Source organism: Diorhabda sublineata, chromosome 3, assembly GCF_026230105.1.
Source record: "Diorhabda sublineata isolate icDioSubl1.1 chromosome 3, icDioSubl1.1, whole genome shotgun sequence".
Taxonomy (NCBI): domain Eukaryota; kingdom Metazoa; phylum Arthropoda; class Insecta; order Coleoptera; family Chrysomelidae; genus Diorhabda; species Diorhabda sublineata.
The window spans coordinates 16,720,579-16,737,107 of record NC_079476.1 but is presented as its reverse complement, the minus strand read 5'-3'; the positions used below and the strand labels follow the sequence as shown (position 1 = coordinate 16,737,107).

Genomic DNA, 16,529 nt, shown 5'->3' with positions numbered 1-16,529 from the left:
TACTTGATTTCATGATTTCCTGGCATCCTGGTAATTTTTGTGTCACTAGTTTCTTTGGGAATGAATGCCCTACATTAGTTTTCAATTAAAGTACTTGTTGAATTATCTCCTGTCAAATATATATTTATATCGAATAAAACTTTGTATAAGAACTACATGACTTGGTAGAAACGCTTTGACTTTGAAAAATTCATATTACAACATGAATTTACCTAAAAATTTAGCTCCGCAGGGGGGATTTGTAACAGTAAATCTCAACCTCTGCTTATATAGGATGATGTAGAAGAAGAAATCTCTCGTTGTTGGGAGTATTAAATTGAAGAGATTTATAGATAAAATAATATATTTACATATAGATTAGGATAAATCACAAAGAAAGTATAGTTGAAAGTTTTATTGAACAAACCACACCATGTAACTTAACGAATAAAAAGGAAAAAATTTATATCACATTTTCATTTTACTGAAAGTATTCAGTATTAGTCTTCCAATATAAAATAAATTAACAAAAACGGACATTAGCCTAAAAAAATGGTATTTTACGCACTTATATATACACTGAAAATATGAACACATTTTTTACTATGCGAGAAGTTTTTAAAATTTTTTAATCCATAATAATTCAAACTATTAATCTATTGTAATGGATACAGAGTGAAAAAGAAAAAAATAGTGCCTAAAACCCAACAATTTTTGATGCCACGTGGTTTTGGGTACAATTTAGTTGATGTTAGTTCTGTTACTAATAAAAAATAAAGAAATACATTGTTCATTAAAATAGACATTTTTTTCTAAAATTTAAAATCTAATTAGCCCAACATACACATGAAATCAACCACCTTGTACTAGGTTAACCAACTCTGCTCAATCATATCTTCCAAATTACTTATTATATTATTTGAATTGTCTATGACCATCGAATCACTGAATCTCTGGTTAGGTACATAATAAGTTTGGGCTGATAAAGCAAAAGCTTTAAATCTCGATGAAAATCATTTTAGTCAGTCAAATTCAGAGAAAATTGAAACAGGCATATTTTATAGTTTTCAATTAAAACCCATCCCAACTACTGGCAATGGTACTGCTTTCTGAACTCGTTTATCAGCCAAATTACCTCTCTCCAATCGTTCCTCTTCTTATTTTAATAACATCACATTGACCCCATTCAAATACACGCGAACCCCAGGCCATTTTGACTTCTCATCTCAATAACACCCCAACTCAAGTCCTGCAGAAGGTACAAGTCCTTTTACAGATCAATCAAAATCAATCCGGCTCTGCAAGTATTATTTTAGGGCCTTCCAAAAAACTTAAACTAAAATAAAAATTTCTACCCAAGTCACAAGAACCTATCGAGTGGTGGTTTAATAATCATTAAAAGGGCAACTTGTTAAAGATTCATAATTCACCATAGCAGTGAAAGATCAGAGGGAATGATCCATCCTTACTACAGCTCGGTGCGAGCCTTGGCCCCCTCGACAATTCAGCTCCACGTTTATTGTTTGTAAGTCTTTGTGAACCTGATCAGTCCATCGGATATGGTATTTATGATTCTCTTAGGTATCCGCTTGTCCTCGGATGATGTTTTCCATGAGAGCATTAAACTTTAAGTTAAAAAATGACACTGTTCTAATACACCATTTTTATCAAAAGAAACAAGCTCAAGAATATGGTCCCACTTTTCAGAAAACTTTGGAAAACTCTTGACTGAAGAAGACTTTGAATGTTCGGAGAGTTGTCACTGGTGTAATGTTGGTGTGACTTCGTATTCAAAAAAACTTAAAATATTTTAACTCTTATTTTACAGACACGAGATCATTTTTCCAAATCATAGGAATAATCTAGATAGGAACTATCATCCACAGGAAATCATCATGCTGCCCAATATCCAAGTAACCATTAGAGCTTGAAGCTCCAATATATAAAATCCAAACTAGTTTGGAAATGCCTGGACAAGTTAAATGGGGTAAGCAAGAAGAATAAAGTTATCCTACAATGAATTTTAGAACACACCTGTGTGGAGGGAAATGAAATAGCTGACAGACTCGCTAAAGTAGGGGCAGACAAACCCTTCATAGGACCTGAACCACTCTGTGGTGTCAATAACAGAACAATAGATAAAGTATTTGAAAAGGTGAATAGAGGGTGAATCCAATCTACAGATACTGAGACAAAGAGAAGATTTGTTTAATGTATTATCCTAAATTAGAACAACTTACAAATACTAACAAGAGTCCTGTCGGGGCACTGTCGCCTCGATGGACACCTGAAGATAAAGTATGAGACACTACAGAATTATAGAGCACTACACCTGGGAGCGTATGAGATAGAAGATCTTTGGCAGCTACAGCACTGTCACATTCTGAAATTTCTAAGAGGAGTGGGATTAGTATATCAGCTGTAAACACTGGGTTCCCCCATACTGCAGAAGATCTTTTAAGGTCACGGTGTACAAGGTTTGAATTTGAATTGAATAGATTACCGAGTACATTAACCAGCTCGAGAAAGTTATTATAATTGAGACTTTGCACACTGGAAATTAATGTTGTGGTTTGGTACCCCTCATTTAATAAATGCAGCTTGATTGACGATAAAAGTAATGGAATGTAAAATATATAAATTAACAGAATATCAAATTCACTAGCTCTCAACTTTGATGATTCTGGTACATCAAACAGATTTCGGGGAATTCCCAGAAATACAATGACGACACAGATAAACATGGGAGAACAATGAAGAGATAGAAATACATGGAAGAACAATATCGTGGAACCTGTGATAGTTTTAAAGTACTAGGCTTGATGATATTTGGATCAAGTAATTTTTACAATATTTAGCCTTGAAAAAAGCTGTATAATTATTTACGCACAATTTTTACTTATAAGTTGAATTATAAAAAAATCTCGCAATAGTTTAGATACAGTGTTTCCCAGAAGTCACGATTCCATAAGTGACAACCGAATTTAGAAAATGTAACCAAAACTACATTTTTATATAGTTTAAAACTTTTTGTTAGGGAGAGATAACCCCATAATTTTCAAATTCAAAATAAATCTCGAAAACCCTGTATTTCAACACTTTGACTTACTTGAAACTCGAAAAAGGTTGCAATTTAAAAATCTCCAAATTATCGCCTTCTAAAAAAGGTTCCGGATTGTATAAAAATTTTAGACCATCTAAAAATATAGTTTCATGTCCCCAATTTTTTTTTCTTCATTCATTTGAAACTTACTGTTGTTCAAAAACTTTTGGAAACCCTTTATTCCAAATTGTTAATACAGATAAAATTTGTAATAGATACGCAGTTACTCATAAATTTTTTTCTTTCCCTTTATACTTGTTTAAGCAAATACCCAGTGATATTTTTCGAATAACCCAAATTTTTTTCAAAAAAAACAATATTTACATGAAAAGCCAGAATGTTTCAATACAAAAGCTATTTAGACGAGGCTCTACTTTTCCTTAATACATTAGTAAAACATTTATTTAAAACGATTTTTTTGATACTATTTTAAACAACTGCAAATGTTCGATAATAAACGTCCCGTCTAAATGAACAATTAATAATAAAACTTAAATTTCCAATGAAACTGCGAGATCTGTTAAAAATTTTACCCAAAAAATTTGGTTATTTACTCTCTTGGCAGCTACATTGTTTTCTTGTCGGTGCTAAACAGCGCAGAGCGTGGCACAACAAACCACAGACATATTCTCTGAATGTTTTGGTAGGTCGCAGCAACAACCATTGCTCCTGAAATCACCTGCAATAGAAATATTTTTCAATTAAAATAAATTTTTGTACAATTCAAAAATAAAACAAACCAGTGAAATAGCTTGTGTAACCTTAAGACATATATTATTGTAATTTGATTTGAAAGCTCGCCCAAAGATAAAAATGCAGGATTGAACTTGAACGAATTACCAAATTAGCCCTAAAAAAGTTATAAAATACATCATAATGTATGATTATTGTAGGAAAAAGCCTCTCATTTGCAAACGACAAAACATCTATAAAATGGAAGAATTTAGGACAAAAGAAAATAGAAAGAAATTTCTATGCAGACGTGACATAGGTTAATACTAGACATATGATTGACACAACCAACGCAGTAGTCACAAAGTTCTTTTTGAAGATTTATCGATGGGTATTCAAGCACAAACAGGCAAAGGACTTGACTAATTTAGTTAGAGTGGATTTCAAGTAAGAAATTAAAATAAAAAAAAGTGATGACTATCTCAAACACATTAGCGCAGCATGCTTGGACAGTGACTTGATCCGGTCTAGCAATGTTTCTGAGTTCAGTCTATTGTTGTAATGGATTAACACTTCTTATCACAGGATGCAGATGCAATAGTCATTACATTTTTAATTGATACAGTTATTGAACACTTCGAATCATTACTACTACTAAAATTCAATTTTGGCCATATATCAAACAATACAACGATGTATAAAACAAAATACAATTAATATTTTTAATTATCTTCTTCTCTAGAATCATTTATGTTTAATATGAATGTAGGATCGAGATTATTGCTCTACTCCATCCTACAGCCACGCACGAAACACGAGTTCTCTTCAGCAGCCTAAAGCCGACAATAACATTCGAGTCAGTAGGGGAGTAAAGCATAGACGGTAAAGATCACACAACTAAGATGGCATCCCGCGTGGTCAAGACGGTGTCCCGCTAATTTAGCGAATAAACCACATACATGAATATTTTTACTATCAACCTTAGTTCTCTTATTTACATTGTGCATAAGTAGAGTGTTTGCATTGTTTAAATTCTATAATAAAAGTGTTTTCTTTCTAACCGGCGTTTTAAGAAGAAAAAACCCTAGACAACCAAGAAATACCTACATGAACAAACTGAAAACTGAAGTAATAGAAAGGGATATAGAAAGAACAGTAACAACGAAGAGCAATAAAAAGCTAGAAATAGAGGATGTTGATGAGGAATAGAAACAAATAGAATCATCACTGATAGAGACCATGCAAGAATCTCTTGGTCGACACATATGGCACAGAGGTAACTCGAATGTTGAAGCCTTGATAAAGCTCAAATAAAAGATCGAAATGTTGGCATTTTAAAAAACTCTTGGATAGTTTTATTTTGAGCCCTCAACCCGCAGCACCATTCGAAATTACATACTAGGAGGCATGATGCAAAGACTACAAGGTGTGTTCTTCCCGATGGCTCATTTTTGAATAGTTCTGCGCATCTTTCAAGAGCCAATGAAAATTCGCTCCCAAATTGGCGCGTCGTTTTGGGAGCGAATTCTCATTGGCTGCTTCCCAGTTGGTGCGCTATAGCGCACTTTGTAGTCTTTACATCATGCTAGGAAGGACAATAATATGAACAATGTAATTATAATAATTTTTTGTATACACGTGACTTAGAATTAAGTAATTTATCAATATATGACATAAATTCCGCCAAAGAAAAAAAAGGATGAATTAATAATATGTTGAACGCCCAAGAAGTTTTATCACTCAAAAACACATTAGGGCGTATTCCTAATGAAACAATCAAGTACCCCTTGAGATATCTCATCCCGTCTACTTTCATCTCATGCCAAAGTGTCACTAGAGTTTTTAGTGATGCGGTAAATGGAATAATCCTTTCAATAATTACCCATAGGTGTTGTATGTGAAATATCGAAAGATCAATGGGACCAAAACAACAAATAGAGTTGATTCTTCTTTGTTGATGATGGGGTAGATGGAATAATCCTTCTCATAATTTCCCGGACATGTTCTATGTGAAATATCAAGAGATCTAAGGGGCTAAAGCAACAAATAGACTTTATAATCCTTGAAAAAAACAATGTAAATCTGAATTATTGGAAAAGTGTGTTGGGCAGCTTCTGAATATAATGTAGAACATGTAAAACACTCATATTGCCTCTGATGAATACCAAAGGAAACATAATTCTATGCATTATCTCCCTGACTCAAACAAATTAATCCCCAGAAATTATTTCTAAAAAAATCATGTTCTGTTTTCTATATCACCAAATACTATTAAATGCAGATTTAATTCTCCCAAAAAATATGTAGATGAGAGTTAATACTTTTGGTTTACCTGACTTCAGAATCGGTACTGCTCGAATATTCTTCTGGTTTTACAATTTGATAAGTTATAAAATATTCCGGATACGCCTGTTCGCCCCTGTATACGACATATTCCGGGAAATTTAAGCCCCCAGCCGACGGTCTTCCGGCAACAGAATGATGACCGGGTGGAGCGTGCGCCATTTTCATTGCGCTAAATTGAAGAAAAGATTTACCTAATGTTACTCGACATAACAGAAGATGCCTGAAAAAAATAAAGCGTCAATTTAAAAATTCCACTACAGAATTTTACCTCATAAAATTCGACACTAAATTTTATATCAAAATCTAGAATTGTAGAATGTTTATTATTAATGCATGAGACATTTGTATCGAAATAGCATAAAACTTCAAAGAAAATATTGTCTAACTTATAACAAAATAAAGTCGAGATTCATAAATTGTTATTTCTAGTTACTTCAAGGTTTCGAGATGCCTTACTCACCTATGACAGCTGTAGCAGCTCCTATCTTTATGCGTGGGACACCCTGTACCTCCACCTATTCCATAAACGTACTGATTACTTTTAGATGAATGTTCAGCGAAGTAAATTCCTGCGCCGAACATCCCTCCTATATAAGCGTGGCGCTCATCGAAACCTTTTTGTACAATGGCATTAATAAAAGGTGAACCGTGGAATAGCATCCTCTCACAAGGTTGATTACTATTTTCTTCGGCTACTTCTTTCCTTCGATGAGTATAACGTTCCCAAAGTTTCTTGTTCTGTACTTTTTGTATCTACAAAACGTTCAATTTTATAAAATAGACCGCAAATCACAATATTTGATATGTCTAGTTACCCTAATAATATTGTATCTTGAAAAAATACCACCAGCATGACCGTTGTCTCTGTGCTCTCTTATACTATTTTGCATTTCTTCTTCTACTGTAATAAATTCTTTGTCATCGGATAGGAGATCAACTAATAACGTTCCTGGATTAGATGGGGATGTCCATAGACCTCCACAACTGGCTACTAAACGTTCCATCCCTAAAAAAAATTACCAATTAGCGGTGACAATAGAAAGTACCAAATGTTCCACTACAGTTTAAAAGATACCAGATGATTATCAATCATCTAATGCAACCCTCTAGTAAATCTGAAATAAGGTCTACAAGATAATAGCAGAACTAATTAACTGGTTCCATAGTCAGAGAAATAGAATATAGAATCTTTCTTCTTCTATTCTTTTCCTTATAATTTTTCGGGTACCAGATTGGGACTCCTTATCCTCTACCACCCAGTTTTCCTATGATCATCTATCTATCCTCGATTACCTACCTCCGTTGAGGTTAAAACTGCAACAGCACATTATAGATACAAAGTGGATAAGCTGAACAAAGTGACAGATTTTGATTTAAGAAGGAACAACCCAAAGTTCTGTTTACAATTTAGGGAAAGTAATTCACCAAAGGAGAATCAGAAACACAGTGGGGTTGACAATGAGTATGTAAAATCTATGGAAGAAAACAGGCTGGAATTATCAAGGGCCCAAATTTGGTACAAAAATAATCTAAAAATCTAATTACGTCTGTTCTAAAGGCTATTTTCGAATTCCAATTATATTGATTAGACAATATCCATTGATAAGACTCAATTAAAGATTTCATCTCAATATTGTGATCGCTTTAGCACTTGGAGATAGTTAATTTGATGGGAAAAGGCCATACTCTAAGAACGTTGATTTTTTTCTCTGAATCATCCTCAGGTATTTATTTATTATAAAACATGTATCTCACAAAATCCACCTGTATGGTGGTTGTTACAGAATAGTTATCTGCTTATGACATTTAGAAACAGTCTATTGGTTAAAAAAATAGAAGACACGCTCAAAACTTTTTGATTCTTTCCCTGAATAATCCTTAGTTTTTTATTTACTAAAGAACATTATATTTCTCAGAATAAATCTGTGAGGGTTGTTCCAAAATAATTATCACAATTATTAGGGTAATCAGAAACAATCTAATTATTTAAAAAAATAGGAAGCATGCTCAAAGCTCATTAATTCTTTCTTTAACATGTACAAGGGTTGTTTCAAAATAATGATTATGTGCTTGCGACATTAGGAAACACCTTATTAAATAAAAAAAATGAAAGTTTGCTCGAAGCTTATTTATTCTTTTCCTGAATAATCTTGGAGGTATATATATATATATATATATATATATATATATATATATATATATATATATATATATATATATATATATATATATATATATATATATATATATATATATATATATATATATATATATATATACAAATGTATATGTACAAATATATATATATATATATGTACAAATGTATTCTAAGAGGTTTATTTTTTTTTTCGATTAATAAATTTCTGAGGATTATTCAGGAAAAGAATTGATAAGCTCCAATTATGCATTCCATTTTTTTTTATTAACTAAAGTATGTGTAAGTGCTAAAGCGGTTCCAAAAATTGAGACAAATTTTGTAATTAAATCTTATCAACTGATATTGGCTGATCAATATCAATGTAATTCTAATTTTTAGAATATTTTAGTAAAAAATTTTGTTCCATAAACCGGCTCCCACGGGAAGCTTCCAAAGGGATAGCAGTTGTAAATAGACTACTTCAAGATCAAAAAAATGAAAGAGTCGTTTGCAATCCAACTATCAAAAATAAGGTAGAGGCTATCAGAAAATTGACACACCACCAGGTCTTAATACATAAGTTCCAGCCAAAATTGTTCAGCTTTCCCACTGATCCAATAATTTTGCAATCAAAGAACTTCATTTGAAATCAAAATTGCCAAAGAATCATTTTTTTGGACCATTGCAGTAAGATTGTTATTTGGAGTTACAACGATGCATAGGGGTATATTTTACAATGAAAAGGAAAAACCATTGGATTTACTGATTTTTGAAGCAGGGTTACAAAAATTATTCAAAAAGTCAAGTTCATCAAAAAAATAATGAAAATGAAAAACAAATTTAAATGCGGATCCTCGAGTTGAGTACAAAATTTAAAACAAATTTCATCATGTGGTCCATTCCCCCTTTTTGAATTATGAGGAATGTTTAGTTACAGGCTTATGAACCACCCTGTGGCCTTAATTGTTAATATAGAAGTAGTATTTTATGAATCGAAGAAATTGGCAGCATGACAAAAAATATAGCGGCTTATTTTTATTCATAATTTTTTTTTTCTCGCCCTTTCTCTCCTTATCTCATGTGCTATAGACCAATTATCATCGATTGAAACCTTATTCAGATATGAATTTACAATTACATGACTAACCTCTAATAAGCTTGTGTCTAAAACCATAGGCCGATATTCCAATCTGCTTCAAATCGTCATGCGACATCTCCGCTAATATATCCAAAGTAATTTGCTCCCTTTCGAAAATATCCAATAAATGTTCTAAATTTAAGCTCGATAAGAAATTGGCAACAGAACAAATCGCACCGTCGTCTCCCTCATTGCCTTCAAGTTTTCCAGAAGAACATCCATCTGCGGCAGCCATAGACACACTGGTTCTACTACCTATTGGAACAAGAAGTTGTACCGCCGCTCCCGAAGGCATTATTACTGTTTCTACATTAGTGGATGGAAGAGGTGGACTAGGAGTATGAGATAGAGCTATTGATGGTGGTCTAGAAGGAGGAGCCGATGTTGTCGGCACACCTTGCTGGGATGCCATCGCGTCTTGTAAAAGACACCTCACATCGTCGGCAGAAGATAAATCTACGGGAGCTTGACCTTCTTGGTTCTTGAGAAATGGATCTGCCCCGTGTGCCAACTATGTAAATAAAAAAATAAATATAATAAAATGTATAATAAAAGTATTTTTTTAACTTTTCAACTTGTTCTACCAATATTTATAATTATTCTTCCTGGTCCTTCGAGCCGGAGCACTCAAAGGAAAAGGTGGTATAATTAAGAATGTGTAGAGATGGTAATTTAGTGTGTTTAGTATGAATGTCAGCAATCACTGCTTGCAAAATATCTTTTTTACTGAACTAAAATGTTCTTTAATTTCTCATTCATGTTTCTAGATAAAATACAAAAATCTTCTGTACTCACTAGTAATGCACAAAGTTGAGTTCGTCCTTTTTGTGCAGCCTCATGCAACGGTGTAAAACCCCATTTATCTGTTGCATTTACAACAGTATTATACTTAATCAATAATGCTGCTATGTCTAAATGTCCATAGCTGGAAGCATTATGAAGAGGAATAAGGCCACCTTTGTCTTGAGCATTTACATCTGCTCCATTTTCTAAGAGAAATTCTGCTACTTCTACATTATTATAACCAGCTGAAAATAAAAATAATTCATTACGTTATTTAGGTTCGATACTTTATAAAGATCATATTAAAAAGAAGCCAACTAATTCACCCATTGAATCGTAGAGAGTCCATGTTGAAAAAATATTATTGGGATGTTAGGAAAGGTTTCCAAGATATGAAAATAAGGATACTATTTGTATATATAAATTTAGTAATTACCTGCTAAATGTAACGGAGTCGAATTTCTGCCTTGTGCATCTCTGCAATTTATATTATCAGGGGTCACCAGTCTTTGAACTCTCGCTAAATTACCCTTTTTGGCAGCATCCAAAAGCGCAGCGTTGCCCTTCAGCAAATCGGCTACATCTTGATCGTTTTCTCTTACTAAATCTAACGGTGTGGCACCGTCTCGATTTTTCTTGCTAGGATCCGCTCCGTGCTGTTTAGATGTATTATTATTGAGAAGAAGTAATGGTTCAGTGTCGTAAAAATCAAATTTTATAAACAAAGTTAACAAAAGTAAGTGAAAAAAAAATAAATATTTAAAGTAACTTGAAAATTAAATCATTATAGGGATATTCAAGGGAGACCCATTAGTTCAACAAGTATTTCTGCTTTTTTCCATTTTATTTCCATATTTGCTCTAATTTCTTCTATATTTTCATTCCCATTTTCCTCTATCCCATGAAATGTATTATTACTTCTCACTCCTGTTTAAGGCATTTATATTCTTGTGTTTTCACCTACTACTTGACTTCTTGATTCTCTTCTCTCACCTTCTCATTTTGTTTAATGCTTATTTCAATTTTATTTTCATTTGTTAATATTTTCTCCATAAAATTGGAACAAATCTCGTATTCCCTATATTCTTTCCACCTCTCCAGTTTCAATTCTATCATTTTTGCTTTTCATGTAGTTTTCCACCAATGGCTTACACAGTCTTTCCACTAGCACCCACTACAAGCTTACTTTTCAGATATATTTATCTTCTTAAATGCGATTGGGTCCGTCTCTGTTGTTTATGGGTTTAATATTAATAGTAATAATAATTTGGTAAAAAAATTTTAAACCAGAACATAAACATGGAATTTAATTTTTTTTAAATCAAGTCTGTATTATATTATAACAGATCACTTTTATTAATAAATTCTTTTTACATTTTAATCAAGTTTTCTTAATATGTTCATGAACAAATTATTCTCTACCTATTTGCAGTCTTTCCAAGACGGAAATCTCAAGATTAAATTGTAAAATGATTGTTTGAAGGAATACTCACTTTTAATAAAAGTTTCACTATTTCATATTTGCCTTTAGCTGCTGCTTCATGAAGAGGAGTAAATTTCCATAAATCGGCTACATTTACACTAGCTCCATGTTTAACTAGCAGCTCAGTCACTTCGTAATGTCCGTAGGAACAAGCGTTGTGCAAAGGAACTAAGCCGCTGAAAGAAAAAACAGAAATTACTATAACGAAAACTAGGTTTGGAATATCAAATTAAGTAAATAATTACAATACAAATGCTTATTACTGTAATTTCTGGAACTGTGGTGATATTCCTACTGAGCACACTCTTTACACTACCACTACACTCCTTACAGTTACACTACCTGATCCTTTAAGCATTCTATAACCTGATATCCAGCTCAAAGTACTCGATGAGGCGGCAGGTGCAAACCAACCCACCTTATAAAAACCCAACCATTACGAGTTCTCAACAAATTCACTGAACTAGAAACACAAATTCACACTTTCTTCCTTTGCAACTATTCTGTACTTCAAATGCATTCCCTTTTATTTCTTTCAAATCCTTTATTTCTGCTTGGACATGGACATTTATACCAATATTGACCTCTCCAGTTACCCTAGCTGGGAGAAGGTTAGGACAGATTCACAGTTGAGAAACTATTTTAAGCAGAATACTATTGATGGTTTACCATTGGTTTTGGACCATCTTAGCCAGCAAACAGAGCAGAATTTGCTCCACCATAGCACAAGTAATCTTCTTGAAGATCTTCACTTATCAAAACTTTGCCAAATAACTCATCTAGTTTGTTTCTGCATAGCAAATTTGCTGATCTCTTAAATTAGGCAATAAAATATTTTGATATAACTTACCCTTTATCTTTGGCGTGTACATCTGCTCCTTGTTGTAATAAAAATTCGACAACTGAGACTCTATTGTAACCAGATGCAAAATGTAAGGGCGTTGAATGTCTACCATCCAAATCTCTACAATTTACTATGTGCGGATACGATCCCAACAGTCTTTGAACTTGATCCAAATCTCCAGATTTAGCGGCTTCTAGAATTTGACATTCAACATCGGCACTGCCAGTGGGAGGATCTATTCCAAAATAAAATTACACTATCCACTTCAGCACAATTAACATATTCTAAATGAAATTAGTGGATTACCTTGAAGAATTTTCAAAACGTTTTCGCTGGCAACTTGGGCAGCAGTATAACCTTGAAGAGAAACGGTTGTAATATCAACACTGTAACTCAAGAGAATTCTACAGGCTTGTACATTGTCGTCACGGGCGCATCGATGAAGAGCTGTTTGGCCAAGTCCATCAAGTGCATTCACTTTGGCACCATGTCTCAGTAAAACATCCATAAGATCATAATGGGAATTATCGGCAGCTATATGAAGAGGAGTTAGGAAGTCTTTGTTTTTTTCGTTAAGTGGAGCGCCTTTCCTAAAATATGAAAAAAAAAACCATACATATTATATAAAATTATGAATTTCAATGTAAATATTTACCTGATGAGTGTTTCTAATATTTGTTTTCGTTTAGGATAAATTGAGCTGACGGCTGCATGTAAAGCTGTGTCACCAGTATAAGGGTGTTTAAAACTTAATATATCTGGAATTAAATATTTCTTCAGTTTTGTTGTATCTGCCTGACGTGCAGCATCAAGAAGAAGATGACCTTTATATTCATCTGAAAAAATACATATCATTATATACGGAACTTCATTCACTTGATATTTTAAGAGATATATTATTTCTTTGTACATGCAGATTCAACATTTATTCTCCTTATCAGAGGTAATTTCTTCATCTACAGCTATTCTTCCAATTCCAGAATTCTAATGCACTCTAGTATCTGTGCTGGCTTCAAGGAGGTAAATTTTCTCTTCTACAGGTTTCTTCTTTAGGATTGCAATAGTGAATCATTTAGTTTCTTCTCACAGAATCTATACTTTCGGTGTCTTCTAAACCTAAACTCAGCAGAAGTTTCCCAAGACAGTAGTCTCCCTTTATAGAAAATACTTTTTGGATCTAGTCATATTATGAAATACCTTTGACAGTAACAGGAGACTGAAACAAGATATAAAGGAGAAAACTGAAACAGCTGGAAAATTATTCAATGTAATTGAGACACAATTTCTAGCCAAAAAGGAAATACAAAACAAAAACAGAAATATGTAAAAAAGTAGTCAGACCCATATTGACATACAGATCAGATATGAACACTCATATAGAAACACAAGAGCAAAAAAAAGTACAGAAATGAGATTTCTAAGAAAAATAGGGAATTAATCAAGATACGACAAAATAAGAAATAACATAAGAAAAAATTTGAGGTTAAAACCGATACCAAACAAAATCCAGAAAGGACAACTAAGATGTTTTTACCATGTTATGAGAATGGGAGAAGAATAATTAATACAGAGCCTATGTAATGACTAAACTCCAGCAAACTTTAGAACTGAAAAGGTAGAAAGGCTTAAGTAAAGTAAGTTAGTAGTACTATGAAACTTTTTGGATTAATCCAGCACGACAAGTCATCAACAGAGTTTCTCCTCTTTCCCAAACTCTTCCTGAAGGAACATTTTCTGTTACCACAGGAGGACTTTGTGTTTCTTTACTGATGAGTGTAATGGCTTAGGTTCCTCCACGACATGGAATCACTCTAAAGAGACTCTCTCATCCATTTTATAAGTTTTTTTCAACACTGCCATGTCAGCTTTGAGTCAGAGCATGAGAGCTTAGTGCTTCGCTAGCTCCTTAATTAACAGAATGAAACAATACTTCACATTTCTTCTAGTTTACAATAATTCTATTAAAGTATATTTATTATTATTAAGCACTTATTCATAGAAACCTCTAAAAATATTTTCCCAAAAAGACATAGAATTTGTAGTAAAAATTTACTGAATTACTTACATGCAAGTTTTTCTTGTAGTTCTCTTGTAGGAGCAACATCTATGGCTGATTTGGAATGACAATTGAGTTGATGTGGATCAGCACCTTCGGCTAATAATAACGAACAAACTTCTAATCTCGATTTTGATGCTGCTTCATGTAGTGGTGTAAACGCCCAAAGATCATTTGCATTCACATTTGCTCCATGTTTGATCAACATTTCAGTAACTTCAAAGTGACCATATGAACACGCATTATGTAAAGGAACCAAACCTCTGAAATAATATGATAAAAATATGGAAGTATATATTAATTTTTGCTATATAACATTCAAGTTGATTCTCACCCTTTATCTTTAGCATGGACATCAGCTCCATTTTGAAGTAATAGCTGCACTACTCTATTTCTATTATAACCAGCAGCTAAATGAAGAGGGGTTGATCTTCTTCCATCACTTGCATGGCAATTGACATTTAATGGATTGAGTAGAGATAAAAGTCGATCTTCTGCTCCAGATCTGGCAGCTTCCAAAAGTTCATCTTTTCGATATTCGCCGGTCAGTACTGGCCGAGTTGAAACATCTGCTACTTCTAAAGGGGTTTTACCTTCTGTGTTACGAATGTTAACATCAGCACCATGTTGAAGAAGAGCTGATGACAATATAGGTTTTAGATGACACACTTTACTATAACATTGTATACATTAATCTTTTTCTATAACACTTTGAAACAAATTTTAAAATAAAAATATACAGATTGTCTTATATTGGAATGAATAAAAAGAAGTAATATTAGGCAAAAGGAACATTTAATCCATCGAATTAAGTTGTAAACAGTAAAAAGTATTTTTGATTGAGGTTCAAAAAATGAATAATGAACTAGATTATAAATATTATATAAGTATGTTTCTATTTATTAAAAAAAATAATTCCTCACCTATGCAAACATCCACTTTTCCTTTAATGGCAGCTTCATGTAGTGGAGTGTAATTCCAGTTGTCTCTAGTATTTGGATTAGCACCTGCTTCTAATAATAATCTAACAACATCAGCATGACCAAAAGAACATGCATTATGAAGTGGATGCAATCCACCATCATCTCTTGCCTGAATAGAAGCTCCAGCAGATAAAAGAAATTCTACAACTTCTCTCCTACCATAACCTGAGTGTACAAAAATTGATATTTGCATGTAAAGCATACATGTTTCATTATTAGAAATATTAATAAAAATCATTTAGATTAAAGCCTTGTTTAATAGTATATCAATTTTATGGGTTGCAGTTAATTTTTCTGATAACTGTTGGCCATATATGGATTTAAGAAGTTTAATATTCAAATGTAATAAAACACTACTAATAAGAGGCATTTTATTAAGCATATTTTTCAATCATACTAATATAGTACATTACGTTTGTAGTGTGCAATTAACAGACTAGGAAAGTGTTGAATGTATGTAATATCAATATAACTTTATAATAGTCAATAAGGTGCGGAAACAAATTTTTTTCAAGTGTTCAACTTACCAGCAGCAAAGTGTAGAGGCGTAGATTTCCTTCCAGCAGTATCTCTAGCATTTACAGTAATCGGGGTGACTAATTTTCTTACCCTGGAAATATCTCCAACTTTACAGGCTTCAAATAGATCCCTTAAAGGGTCACTGGCACTTGGAAGCGAATCCATTGAATTTTTCAAAACATCTCGTCTACTTGCCATTCCAAAAAATAAACAATTATCACAACTTAGCCATCATTGTTATTCATCGTATTATTTTACAAACATTTAAATTAGAAAGTTGCACATTATGCCTTATAATTAATCGATTTTATTGAGTCATAATACTACACTTTTGCAGCTTTGTTGTGTAAATTCAGGAGGGGATATTGGGATTATGATGTTATGACGTTATGTTTCTTGCGACACAACACAATTGTTGAAATGTCAATTTTTATTTTTCTGTTTCCCAATATCCGTGATATATGAGTATGCTCCACACTTACGTTC

At 32.9% G+C, this 16,529-nt stretch overlaps 1 protein-coding gene across 2 annotated transcripts; it reads right to left on the bottom strand.

Annotated features, from left to right (window-relative positions):
* Positions 1–325: 325 nt before the first annotated feature.
* LOC130441629 (poly [ADP-ribose] polymerase tankyrase) lies at positions 326–16,397 on the bottom strand. Of its 2 annotated transcripts, XM_056775391.1 has the most exons (15): positions 16,052–16,397; positions 15,465–15,689; positions 14,876–15,179; positions 14,551–14,804; positions 13,141–13,321; positions 12,792–13,075; positions 12,492–12,720; positions 11,652–11,817; positions 10,595–10,814; positions 10,171–10,403; positions 9,385–9,886; positions 6,916–7,106; positions 6,561–6,853; positions 6,087–6,320; positions 326–3,761 (listed from the first exon to the last, which is right to left on the bottom strand). In XM_056775391.1, the coding sequence occupies exons 1-15, from the start codon at positions 16,239–16,241 to the stop codon at positions 3,758–3,760; spliced, it is 3,510 nt and encodes a 1,169-aa protein (XP_056631369.1). In that variant the 5' UTR covers positions 16,242–16,397; the 3' UTR covers positions 326–3,757. The 2 variants fall into 2 exon arrangements, with proteins under 2 accessions (XP_056631369.1, XP_056631371.1); XM_056775393.1 differs by lacking the exon at positions 326–3,761 and having other exon boundaries at positions 6,083–6,320; positions 16,052–16,389.
* Positions 16,398–16,529: the final 132 nt, after the last annotated feature.